This window comes from Alligator sinensis, unplaced genomic scaffold (assembly GCF_000455745.1).
Source record: "Alligator sinensis unplaced genomic scaffold, ASM45574v1 scaffold1500_1, whole genome shotgun sequence".
NCBI classification, from domain to species: Eukaryota; Metazoa; Chordata; order Crocodylia; family Alligatoridae; genus Alligator; species Alligator sinensis.
The window spans coordinates 56,576-69,021 of record NW_005843224.1 but is presented as its reverse complement, the minus strand read 5'-3'; the positions used below and the strand labels follow the sequence as shown (position 1 = coordinate 69,021).

General features: G+C 60.5%; 2 protein-coding genes across 2 annotated transcripts in view; both read right to left on the bottom strand.

The window, feature by feature from the left end:
* Positions 1-8,964, bottom strand: part of FIS1 (fission, mitochondrial 1) — a 10,547-nt gene extending 1,583 nt beyond the window's left edge. Inside the window, exon 1 of the mRNA XM_006038026.3 lies at positions 8,810-8,964. Coding sequence (XP_006038088.1) covers positions 8,810-8,854 — 45 coding nt within the window. The 5' untranslated portion in view covers positions 8,855-8,964. The remainder of the gene's footprint in view (positions 1-8,809) is intronic.
* A 1,330-nt stretch (positions 8,965-10,294) lies between these two features.
* Positions 10,295-12,069, bottom strand: ZNHIT1 (zinc finger HIT-type containing 1). The gene is made up of 5 exons (XM_006038025.2): positions 11,930-12,069; positions 11,527-11,697; positions 11,301-11,380; positions 10,573-10,742; positions 10,295-10,394 (listed from the first exon to the last, which is right to left on the bottom strand). Exons 1-5 carry the CDS (start codon positions 11,949-11,951, stop codon positions 10,373-10,375), a joined length of 465 nt encoding a protein of 154 aa, XP_006038087.1. The 5' UTR covers positions 11,952-12,069; the 3' UTR covers positions 10,295-10,372.
* Positions 12,070-12,446: the final 377 nt, after the last annotated feature.

Genomic DNA, 12,446 nt, shown 5'->3' with positions numbered 1-12,446 from the left:
AAATCCACCCCTGCCCCCCCCACTCCCTGCCCAGACCCCCAGTTCCCAAACACACCCCTGACCCCCACAGGATCCCCTGCCCAGGCCCCCCAAACCCACCCCCGGCTGGCCCTGGGGCAGCCATAGGGTTAACAGGGAAGTGGCTGGGGCCACCAGATCCAGTGACCTCACACTTGGCCACCACGGCACCTGCACCTGCACAACCAGCCCAGCTGGCCCCATGGTGTCCCCGCCCCCCACGTGGCCCCAGGCCTGCCCCTCCAGCCAGGGGGGCCCTGTCCATGGCGGCCCCCCGGCACGGAGCAGGGGAGCCAGACTGGGCTGCCTTGGCTAGGGAACCCAGGAGTCCAGGCTCCTAGAGACCCCCAACATCCCATCAGACCCCACTCCCCTCCCTGAGCTGGAGAGAATGCAGGCGTCCAGGTTCCTACAGACCTCAAAGGGCTCCAGGCCCACCCCCGGGTCACGTGTAGCGCAAGCCGTGGGGCATGGGGGCTGTCAGCACCTGGTGCTCCCTCCCCCACCCACCTGCCTCTGATGCCAGAGGATGCCCATGGCCCCCCCCGCCCCTTGGCCCCACGCCAGGGCCTGCCCAGGTGGAGCTGTTGCCTGCAGGTGCCAAGCCAAGGCCCAGTCCACGTGCCAAGGCAAGCAGGGGAAGGGAGGGGGGGGGGACCGTCCCCCCCACACGCTAAGCCCTTGTTTAGCAAACAGTGGCGATGAAGGGCTCCTTTCATGCCAGCCCCGCCCCCCTCACCCTAACCCAGGTTTGCCCCCTCCAGGGATGATGCCAGGGCGGAGACACTGGCGTAAGCCAGGGCGCCAGCATGGAGGCCCCGGATGGGCGCACACACAGTAGCCCCCTGCCCCTCTCAACGTACACACATCCACCTGTGCTAACCTTTCCCACCTTGTGCACACGCTAACCACCCCCAATGCACGCGCACGATCCCTCCCCCAAGTGTGTACAAGCATGTCATGCACACTTGCTAGCCCCCAGGCACATGCGTGCCCATGAGCAAAGTTCCCCCCACGTACACACCAGCTATTCCATAACATGCACACATACGCATGCAATAACCCCAACACCCACACACACATGCATACGCTAACCCTAACACACATGCAAACCCCAACACACATGCATGCACACACACACTAAGCTGCCCCAACGCGCACACACAGGCTAAGCCTCCCCCCCACAACACACTGCACACACGCACTAATCCCCCAACATATACGCACACCCCTTGCTGACCTCCTATGCACTCATGCACACACACATCCCCATAATGCACTGCATACATGCATTAACTCCCTACAATATGTATGCACAACTCTTGCTAGCCCCCCCAACACACTCAGGCACACACCCAATCCCCACAATGCACTACACCCCACCCCCCACAATGCACTGCACACAGGCACTAACCCCCCCAACAAGCACCCACACCCCTTGCTAACTCCCCCACACACTCATGCATACACGCCCACAATGTACTGCACACATGCACACCCCCTGCTAAACCAACACACTCGTGCACATGCACAATCCCCACCATACACCGCACACATGCACTAACCCCCAACGTGCATGCACACCCCCTGCTAGCCCAACACATACATGCACACACACAATCCCTACAATACACCGCACACGTGCACTAACCAGGCCCCAACATGCAAGCACACCCCTTGCCAAGCCCCCCTATGCACTCATGCACACATGTACACCACCACCACAATGTTCTGCAGACATGCACTAACCCCCCAACATGCATGTACACGCCGTGCTAACTGCTCCAGACACACACACACCCCCCCACTTCTGGAGAAGGGCTCTGGTGCCCCCTTGTGGCCACTCCCTCCCCACTGCTTGCAAGCCGCTTTTCCCAGGGAGCCTGGGCATGGGCACAGATGCTCCGGGTGCCCTGGGCCTGTATCTTGGTGCACCAGGGAGCTGCAAGCCAGGGGCACCAGGAGCAGCTGGGATGGCAGCAGGAGCCCAGCCGTGCTCCGAGTAGCAGGGGCCATACAGGGGCGGCGCAGGCCAGGAGCTTGGAAGAAGCCCCAAGCCCAGTGGTGGGTCCAAGCCAACAGCTGGGGGTACCCAGCCCCCACCGCTCCCAGGGGGAGGCCTGCAGGGCCAGGGAGATCCCGACCCACAATGGAGCAAGGAAGGAAGGGACCATAAAGGAGAAGCTGCCGCATGCAAGGTCCATCGGATCAGAGTTCAGTGGGGTCAGACCAGGCCTGCAGGACCTGCATCCAGGCCAAGCCCTCTCCAAGGCAGGACTGGCCCCATCCAAACCAGCAACACTACAGCAACAGCCTGAACCCTGCTCCAGGCATCACCCCCAGCCACAGGGAGAGCAGCCGTGGTCTGCTGCTGCGAAGGGGAATCCAGGCCAACGTGGGCAAAGCACCAGGGGCAGAGTTCAGAAAGGACCTGGATGGAGCCCAGCTGGGTTCAGCGTCAAAGGCAATGAGGCAATGCAACGGTTCATCACAGCTGCCTCTTCCATCTGAGGCAGAGGAGACCGGCCTCGCGGACAGGGAAGGATGCATGGCCGCAGATTTCTGCCTAAACCGAATCCTGGACTCAGATTAGCGACTGTACTGGGGATTTCAAAGGGGTTACTAGACCCCACCCCAGCCCACACCCAGCGGGGCTAGCAGCACTGGAAAGAGGGGTTTAAAACAGCTGCTACCCCCAAGATGTCTCTCCGGAGGATTTTATTTCCTCCAGAGAAGAATGAGAGAAGCCAAAGAAAGTTGCTCTGAACTAGATGCCAGTTATTGGGCTATTTGCCATCGAGAAATGCAACCCAGCAGAGATGCACTTGCTGCCGGGGGGTGGGACAAGATCCCGGCTAAAAACCCCTTTGGCGTGGAGATTTATATCACTCAGGTCCCACCGTCTGTAACCCCGGAGATAACAAGCTGCGGGCCAAGGGAGAAGGGAAGCCAAGTCATGACCTCTAACTGTGGCCCTTTCCCAGGGTCGCCTCCTTAGCGTGGGGTGTGATCGTTGGGGATGGGTGTGCATCTCTGTTCCCTGGACGCTGCCCCCCACCGGCTCTCACCTGCCAACGGAGACAATTTGGACCCAGCTGTTGCTGGGATCAGAGTGTGGGGAAGAGGAAGGTTGCAGCAACACCCCCAGGGGTAAAAATCGGGACACCCCCACACAGCCACGGTGGGAGAACCCGGAGGCAGGCAGTGGATGTAAAACTGTGGCAGAGAACAAGCTGGAGTCTCTGGAGACAGGGCCAATGGTGCCAGACATGGTGAGGAGAGGAAATGGTGCCTGCGGGAGCACAGGGGGTGTCCCTGCTGCACTGCCCTGCATTTGGGGGGCCTCGCCTGCAGGCGCCTGTGCCCCTTGGGATGCCGCATGCCAGGGCAGAGCGGGACCCACTGGAAAGCAACAGGAGACTATTAGCACTGCCCTGCCCCAGGTCAGACCCCAGCTCCGGGCTGCCTGGTCTCCTGCTTCCCCCAGCAGCAGAGCATGGAGGCTGGAAGGGAGAGAGCCTGGGTCTGAGCAGGGCTTTCCCCTCCCCACCCCACCCCTCTCCCACTTACAGACCCCGGCATTTCCAGTCCAAGCAGTCCCCATGTCCCTCACCCCCTGCTCAGTACCACCCGCTGCCCCTTTCCTCCAAGTACGTGTCCCAGCCCTGGGCCAAGCTCTCGGCTTCCCTCACGTCCCTTCCCCGCAGGCTGCAAAAGCAGCATTAACTCTCCTGGTTTCCTGCTGTGAGCCCTGACTCCCGTACTATGAGACAGGTAAGGATCAGTCCCTGCTGCCTTGTTCTCAACGGTCAGCATCCTGATCCTGCCCCTCACCAGCAGGATATGACCAGGCCTCACTACTCACTCTTCACAGAAAAGCCCCATAGTGCTCCCTCCACAGATGGCTACGAGCTGGGGGGAGTTGGAGATACCACGGCGGGTCAGGCTAGGATTCAGAACAACCTTGACACTGCCAGATTGGGCCAAAACCAAGCTCATGAGGTTCAACAAGGACAAGTGCAAAGTCCTGCATTGAGGACGGAGCACCTCCAGGCCCCAGGGCAGGCTGGGGACCACAGCAGCTCTGCAGACAAGGACCTGGGGGGGAGACAGGGGATGAAGAAGTTGAGTAGGAGCTAACAGGGTGCCCAGGTTGCCAGGAAGGCTCAGGGCATCCCAGGCTGCATGGGGAGAAGCGGTGCCAGCACATAGTGGGCAGCGATTGCTCCCCTCTATTGGGTACTGGGGAGGCCACATCTGAAGTGCTGTGGGCAGAAACGATGGCAGAAAGTCCAGTGGAGGGCAATGAAAGTGGTTCGGGGGCTAGGTGAGGAGGGGGCTGAGGGAAATGGGCTGATTGAGCTGCAGAAGAGAAGACCGAGGGGGGATTGAATAGCAACCGTCACCTCCCTGCAGGGTGGCTCCAAAGAGCATGGAGCTGGCCTGTCCTCTGATGACAGACCAAGGAGCAACGGGTTCAGGCTGCAGCAAGGACAGTTGAGGTTAGATACAAGGAAACACTTGCTCTCGAGACTAGAAGAGGCTGCCCAGAGCAGTGATGGAGTCTCTACCCTTGGAGGTTTTGAAGACCCGGCTGAGCAAAGTCTTGGCTGGGCTGATGTAGTTGGGACTGGTCCTGCTTGGAGCAGGGGGTTGGATGAGATATGACCTCCTGAGGTCCCTTCCAGGCTCAATTTTCTATGATTTTAAGCCCTGAATCAGCTTTGCTGCCCTTCTCCACACCCTCTGTGCCTATCGGAGGTCCAGCAAACAAGCCCGCAGGGCAAAGGCACAAACTGAGTGGGCTTTATGTGGAGAAAACGAGGTAGAGGGGATGTCCTCCTTGCAGTTGGCAGCTCTCACCTACCAAGGGTGCAGCAAGAGAGGTGGCTAGGCCTGCGACAGGAGGGCACACTCCACAATGGGTCCATGGGCCTTGCCCTGACCCCACCTCCCAGCCCCTGGAGGGGACCTGCAGAGGTCACATCTAGAGCCCTCCCAGCCCTGCCCCAGGGGATGCCAGGGGGGTGTGCAGTGCCCTGCCACCCCTAGCAGGGTTTAAGGCACACAGGAGACCCCATTAGAGACTTGACAGATCCAGACAGAGGTGAAACCCCGCCAAGTCCATACCAAACTGAGCCCGGGAGCAGGCAACTCTTCCCTTTCAGCCCCAGGAAAAGACAGCAGGTAGATCACCCACTTCCACAAGGCAGAGGCAGCCAGCGTGCTGGACACAGCACCCCGGGGCCTGGAGGATCCCTCACGGTATCTTCTACCGTGCTTCTCGGTGACTAGAGGGCCAGGAGGCGGCCGTGTCAGGAAAGACACAGGTCGGCAGCAAAGCAGCCACAGAGGTGATGCGCATACCCGCTAACACCCCCAGCATTCACACAAACCCCTTGCTACCTGCCCCCCCACACACATTCATGCATGCACACAATCCCCACAATGCACTGCACACATGCACGAACCCCCCCAACATGCACGCACATCCCTTGCTAACCCCCACCCCACACACTCATGCACACATCCCCACAATGCACTAACACATATACATGAATCCCTGAACATGCACGGACACCCCTTGCTAATCACCCCAACCAACCCACACATGCACCCCTCCTGGCAAAGGGCTCCAGTGCCCCATTTGTGGGCACTCCCTGCCGCCCACAAGCTGCCTTTCCTGGGAAGCCTGGGCACAGACGCTCCTGGTAGCTCAAGCCTGGCATCCAGGCCCCCTCCTCAACCCCAACAACCTACAAGACCGCACTGCCCTCCCTGAGCTGGAGAGAACTCAGGCGTCCAGGCTCCTAGAGACCCCCCCCACTTCCTACTAGACCCCATTCACCTCCCTCATTAACACAAGGCCATAATGGCTGAAGCATTTAGTGCCACTTTTGCTCTGCTCTTGGCTGCAGGCGTTATCAGAGCCAGCACAGCTGGTGCCCCCAAGACAGGGTGGAAGCCAAAGCGTTTGGTGCCACAGTGGTTATCAGACCCAGCGCAGATGGGGCCCACACCCAGAAGGGACAGGGGGAGGACCCAGAGGAGCCAGTGCTTTTTCCAGTCAGCTGGGCCCGGAGCAGACAGAGCACTACGAAAGTGGCTGCTGAAGCATCGGCGATGACATGCGAGCCTGCATGGGGCAGGCAAAGTTCAGAAAGGGTCTAGACAGAGCCCAGCCAGGCTCAGACATCAAAGGCAATGAGGTGACACAATGGGCCACACACGCATCGTGTCACAGCCTGGGGCAAGGGGGACCTGCCATGTGGGCCAGGAAGGACGCCGCATGGCTGCAGGTATCTGCCTGGACCCCATGCACATGACATCAGTGGCTGCACTGTGGGGCTTCAAAGGGGTTTGGCCCCCCCAGGGCAGATCTAGACCCCCCAGCCCACACCCAACTGGGCTACTGCCACCAGGGAGGGGGTATAAAGCAGCTGCTACACCCCAGACGGCTCTCTGGAGACTTTTGTTTTGTCCAGAGAAGGATGAGAGAAGCCAAAGCAAATTACTCTGAACTAGACACCAGTTATTGGGCTATTCACCAGAGAGATGGAGCCGCAGCTGCACGGTGACGCAACTACGGCACCCATGTAGAGAGAAACGCCACCCTCCACCCCAAGGAAACTGTAATAGAGGAAGGCTGAATAGGACCTTGCTGCTAGAAGCTACAGTTGAGAAGCGCTGGAGATGGCAGAACATCAGGCAAGCAAACTCAAGGGTGGAGCCATCCCCCAAGGCTCCCAAACCCCCTAGGTCACTACATGGCCAGTAACACACAGAAGCTCGGGCCAGAGAAACCAGCGGCCCCTGAAGCACAACGTGTTCTGCTCCCCTGCATGGGAAGCCACCCCCCAGCACAGCTCCTGCCCGAAGCTTTGTCAACAAGCCCCCAGTGTCAGCTGCGGCAGCCGGCGCTCAGCCCCGCCAGGCCAGGGAACAATGAGCCCTTCATGCCCACGGGTTGTTTACAGGGGAGCCTCTTGGACATACAATGGGAGGAGGTGTCACAGCTTTGGGAGCCCTGCGGCGGAAATTTGCCCCGTGGAGAAAAGTATCTGGAAGAAGCCAGGGCCAGGGTCTGAAACACGGGCAACAGGGACAGCTCGGCCCCAGCACAGCAGACAGCAATCCTAGCAGGGCCTGGGGTATCGCTTCCCTTCTCCAGGGTTCACACCTGAAAGACCAACTCGTCCAGAGGCTTTTGCAGACTGCAGCCAACTCACAGGTACAGGCCAGGAAGGGCTGTGAGGCTGGCGCCCAACGCGCTGCAGGTCTCACCCAGCGACACCCGCATGTTTAACTAACACACCCTCAGCAAGGCCCCAAGGATGGCAGGAGACGCGACAAGAAGGGGCCTCACCTCTCACACAAATTCACCTTCTGGCTTCTGTTCCCGGTGGAGCTGGAGCATCCCTGACAGTGGTGGGGATCGCAGAGTCCTAGAGCAGTGGAGCTGGAGGGGAATCTGTGGAGGTCATATTGAGGCTGGCCCCCTTCCCGAGGCAGGATCAGCCCTGTCCAAACTGCCTGCCCTGGACAAACCCATGTTCTCAACTCAACTGTCAGCCCTGAAATGGCATCAGGCATCGCACCCGAGCTTGCCCCATGGAGGGACACCACTGGGAAATGTGGTCACCAGACACTCGAGAGGCCCTGGGTAGAGACCATGCCCCTGCTATAAAGGAAGGCAAACCCCCACCCCAGTCCATACCAATCTGACGTCTGTCTGAGCCTGAGAGGAGGGGCAAGACCCTCCAGCCAGGACCCTCTGGGTTGAGTCCCAGCTTCAATACCTCTGAGAGAGGCTTAACCACCCCCACCCCTGTGTTTTCTTCTTTATCTGTCCCAGTTGCTGCCTTCTACCTGCAAGGCAGCTCCACAGAGCACGGACCTGGACTGTTCTCTGATGAGAGAACAAGGAGCAATGGGCTCAGGCTGTAACAAGGAAAATTGAGGTTGGATATTAGGAAAAAAACTCTCCCCCTAGAAGGGTGGTGAAGCACTAGAACAGGTTACCTAGAAAGATGGTGGGATCTCCATCCTTAGAGGTTTGAAGACCCGGCTCAACAAAGCCTTGGCTGGGATGATGTAGTTGGGGCTGGTCCTGCTTGAAACAGGGGGGGGGACGAGATGCGACCTCCCAAGGTCCCTTCCCACCCAAATTTTCTGTTTCTATGATTCCCAGCAGCTTGCATTTTTAAAGGGGGTGCTTATAGACGCAGAGGGTGGGCCTAGGCCCACATTTGCCGCCACCAAGAAGCCCGCTTTCCTGCCTCAGGCAGCTGAGGGACGCCATTTACTTAAGGGCTCCTTGTTCTTCACTCCACAAGCATCAACCGGCCCCTTTCCTTGTAGCTGGAAGCTCCCTGACGCAAGCAACCCTCTTAAGGCCATTTTTCTGGGTGCCAGCTTGAGGCAAGACAGGAAGGGGATGGGGAGCCAACTGAAGATGAGACTCTAGGTCCTCACAAGCCTGGTTCCCACCCCCATGTGTGTTATATTGCACGGCACATGTATACAAAGGCAATACCAGACCCCACCCTTGCAAAGTAAGGGGCATATTATATTGCAGGACAAGTACATACAAGGCAATATGGGACCCCGCCCTTGCAAAAAGAGGAGCAATATACAAGGCAACACAGGACCACCCACTGCAAAACAAGGGTATTATACTACAGTGCGCACATATGCAGAGAAATACGCCCCCTTCTTCCAGCCCCCTACAAGAGAGGGAAGCCCCCCAGGGGGCGGGGCCTCGGGGCACCAATGAGAAGGGGGCACTCACCAACAAGTCTTCCACCGCCACCACCTCACTCAGCACCGACTCCATGGCTCCCTCCCGGAAGCTGCCGCCGCCTCCACCCCGGAAGTGAAGGGAAGCCCGGAAGTGGGATCCCACGGGAAGTGGACAGAAGCCTTAGTCTTCCGATGGAGGGGGGGGGCTAGGCCGCATGCGCAGCAGGGATGGGGGGGGTTGGCGGCCCGCGGCTAGTTTCCGCCGCGCCATCTACGGGGAGAGGAAAGGGTCAAGAAACATTCGTGCGTGCCGGCCAATGAGAGCAGGGAAGCCGTTTCCATGGTACGCGAGGGCACGCAAGGAGGAGGGATGACCGAGAGAGAGGGTGAGTCGCGCCTGCGCAATGCGGGTGAGCGCGTCACGCACGCGCAGTCTAGATCTAGTGGTAATGCGAGCGCGCAGAAGCCGGGTCATTGCGGCGGGAAGGGAAGGGAAGGAGCTCAGGGAGCGCATGCGCAGCAGGGAGGTGGTGGGTTCGAGTCCCGGATTCGGGGGAGTGTGGCCCTCACCCTGGCTGAGGCAAGGCGGGGGCTGCCCCAAACCCCACTCCCTTTTCCCGCTTAACTAAAGCTGAAACGCTAGATGCTGCTGTTGCTGCTAAAAACTGGGGCCCGGGGCCACATCTGCAGTTTAAAAGCCAAAAAAAGTGTCTCCAAGGTCACAAGAGGAGAAGACCAATGCCCCAGCGCAGGCAGCACAACAACGACCATTAAAAAGGAGAGAGGAGGCTGCAGAGTGAAGAGCAAGGAGCCCTCAGGTCCACGCACCCGCTTTCCCAGGCAGAGTCAGCTTCCTTATTTTATTACCCACAGCCACATGCGGGGTGGGGTGGGGTGGGGCAGGGCAATTTGGGGGCTCCCAGCACCTCCCTGCCTCGCTTTCTCCCCCTCACCCCACAGGCTCCATCCTGCAGCCATGATGCTATTTCCTGCCCCCGCAGCTCCATCCAGCCCCAGGGGGATGAGAAACACCAGCCAAGAGCTGCGCCTCGAGAGTGAGGGGCACCCGCAGAGATGTGGGGGGAGGGGGGTTGTAGGCCAGGAGTGAGGGGCACCGGGTCAGCTTGCCACCCCCCTCCCCATCCCAGGGCGCACGCATGCAGCCCAGTCCTAGTGCTCGCAGGAAGGCGTGTTCATTGCAGCGCGAACCCCCGGCCGAAGCAGAACTATCCCACCCCTACCACCACCCTGCCCCCTCGCTCAGCCCCCAGGTCTGGGTCAGAAAAAGAGCATGGGCCTGGCGGTGCCTGGCTGGACCCCACCCTTTCCCCAGCCCTAACAATTGCCATATTTACTCACATAGAAGATGAACCCCAATATAAGTTGACCCTACCTTGACAACTACAATATTTACTCAAATATAAAATGAGCCTAAATGTAAGTGAACTTCTCAATAATTAGATTCTGTATGAGACCCCCACCCGTCACGGCGCTCCGGGAGGGGGTGGGGCAAACAGCAGCTGGCAGGCAGGTGTGTAAGGCGGGGCAGAGTTTATTGTCATGACAGCAGTGCCTGGCAAGGGGAGTCCAGGATTGGGGGACTTCAGCTCCCCTAGACTGTCCACTTCAGACACCTGCAATGACACAGACGTATGGGGGGGTTCAGTGCCTGACCCAAGCACCCAGCCCCCCTGCACTCAGCACCCCCATGCCCTCCCCCCACCCCAGCACAACTCTGTCCCCTGGGTCCCTGTTCTCGATTGGCACTCCTCCCCCCAGCCCAAATGACCCCACGGTGGGCAGGTCACGAACCGTGTCTCCTGGTGGGTGTAGAGGCAGCGCACACAGCAGTAGCGGGCACCACAGCAGACGCACGTGTAGTGCGACGGAAACCCGCAAACGGCGCAGAAGTGGCGCTGGGGCCGCCCTGAGGGCGCCGCGCAGGCTGACACGTAGTTGGGGCCTTCACTGGCGTTCAGGTTCTGGGAGGCAGAGGGCACAGGTCAGAGGCCGGGCGGGGATCAGGCACGTGCAGGCTAATGTGGTTGGGGCCTTATGCTCCAGATCTGGGGGGAGAGGTCAGGGGGTCAGGCACACAGAGGCTAACATGTTGTTGGGGCCCTCACTCGTGCTCAGGTTCTGGGGGGGAGAGGTCAGGGAGCGCGGGTGGTTGGGGTCAGGCTCACACAAGCCAACACAAAACTGGGGCCCTCACTCTGGTTCTGGGGACACAGAGCAGGGGTCAGAGGTCAAAGGGCAGGGATCGGACATTGTTTCCACTCGTGCTTGCACTCAGGTTCTTTGGGGACAGAAGAGAACAGGGGTCAGAGTTCAAGCCATGATGTCACAGCCCTTGCTTGTGCTTAGGTGCTGGAGCAAGGGTCAGGGGTCGGAGGTCAGGGATCAGGCCCATACACAGCCAGGGCCCTCGTGCGTGCCCAGGTCCTGGGAGCAGGGTACAGGGTCAGGCCGGCACAGCTTGTGCTCGGGTGCTGGGGTCAGAGGCCGGGGGGCATTGGGGCAGGTGGGGGGGCGGGTACCTGCTCCTCCAGCAGGGCCTGGAAGTTCTTGCGGAAGCGCAGCTTGAAGTGGTCGCCGCGGGTCTTCTTCTTCTTCTTGCCTGGTACGGGGGGCAGGGTCACGGGGTCGGCGTCCCACAGGGCACAGGAGAGAGCCCAGGAGTCCTGCGTGCCCTGCTCTAACCACCCCCGGCCCCAAGCAGGGAGGCAGACCCACACCCCCTCCCGGAGCTGGACGGGCACCCACCAGTGTCGGCGTCGTCGTGGAATTGGGGCAGGCGCTTGGCCAGCTGGGGCAGGTTGGCCTGCGGGTCGTCCTGGAAGTTGTCATTCTCCAGCGCCTCCAGCTGGCGGTTGAGGCGCCGCTGCCGCGTGGCGCGATCCAGCACCCGCCGCTGCCCGGGGTCCTGCGACCGGGCTGTGCCCGCGGGGAGGGGAGGGCACGGGGGTCGGCATCCCCACCCCGCCCACGCCCTGATCCCAGGGCACAGGCAGGGGTCGTGCCCCGCACTCTGCTCCGACCTCCCCAGTGACCCACTCTCTGCCCGCCAATGACCCTGGCCACAGGCAGGGGTCGTGCCCCCACGTCTGACCCCAACCGCCTTCCCCCACTGCCTTCGTGCCCCAGCCCCTAGGCACAGCCCCCCTACCTGACACCTTCTTCTCCCCCATCGCCGGCTCCTACCCCGCAGCGGTCACAGCCTCGGGGCAGCGCTACTTCCGCCCCGACACCAAGGCCCGCCCGCCCGCGCCATGTGACTTGGGGCATCTCTACTTCCGCCCTGTTAGGCGCCATCTTGCTCGGGGCAGAGCCACTTCCGCCCCGTTGCGACCGCCATCTTGCTTGAGGCGGAGCCACTTCCGCGGGGACCATTTTGCTCGGGGCACAGCCGCTTCCGCCCCGTCTTCCTTTCAGTCAGAACTACTTCCACCGCCGCTGGTTTGCCTGGGGCAGAGATAATTCCGCCCCGCCGCCGCCATCTTGTTCGGGGCAAACCCACTTCCTCCCCGTCACAGGCCACGCCCCTCGAGGCCACGCCACGCCCCTTTTCTTACAGACCCCGCCCCCAGGAGGTAGGAGGGGCTGGGTCAAGACCCCTTCCCCACTGCCTCCAGCAAGCCCCACCCCCTCCGCCAGGCCCCACCCCTTTCCCAGCGCCGGTCTGG

Bases quoted from the DNA above. Each gene is read 5' to 3' on its own strand.
- ZNHIT1 (XM_006038025.2), bottom strand. From the start codon at position 11,951: ATGGGGGAGAAGAAGGTGTCAG. The intron at 11,698-11,929 runs GTAGGGGGGCTG...CCGCGGGCACAG, and splicing joins GGGGGAGAAGAAGGTGTCAG to CCCGGTCGCAGGACCCCGGG. The intron at 10,743-11,300 runs GTACCCGCCCCC...TCTGCCTCCCAG, and splicing joins AGGCCCTGCTGGAGGAGCAG to AACCTGAACGCCAGTGAAGG.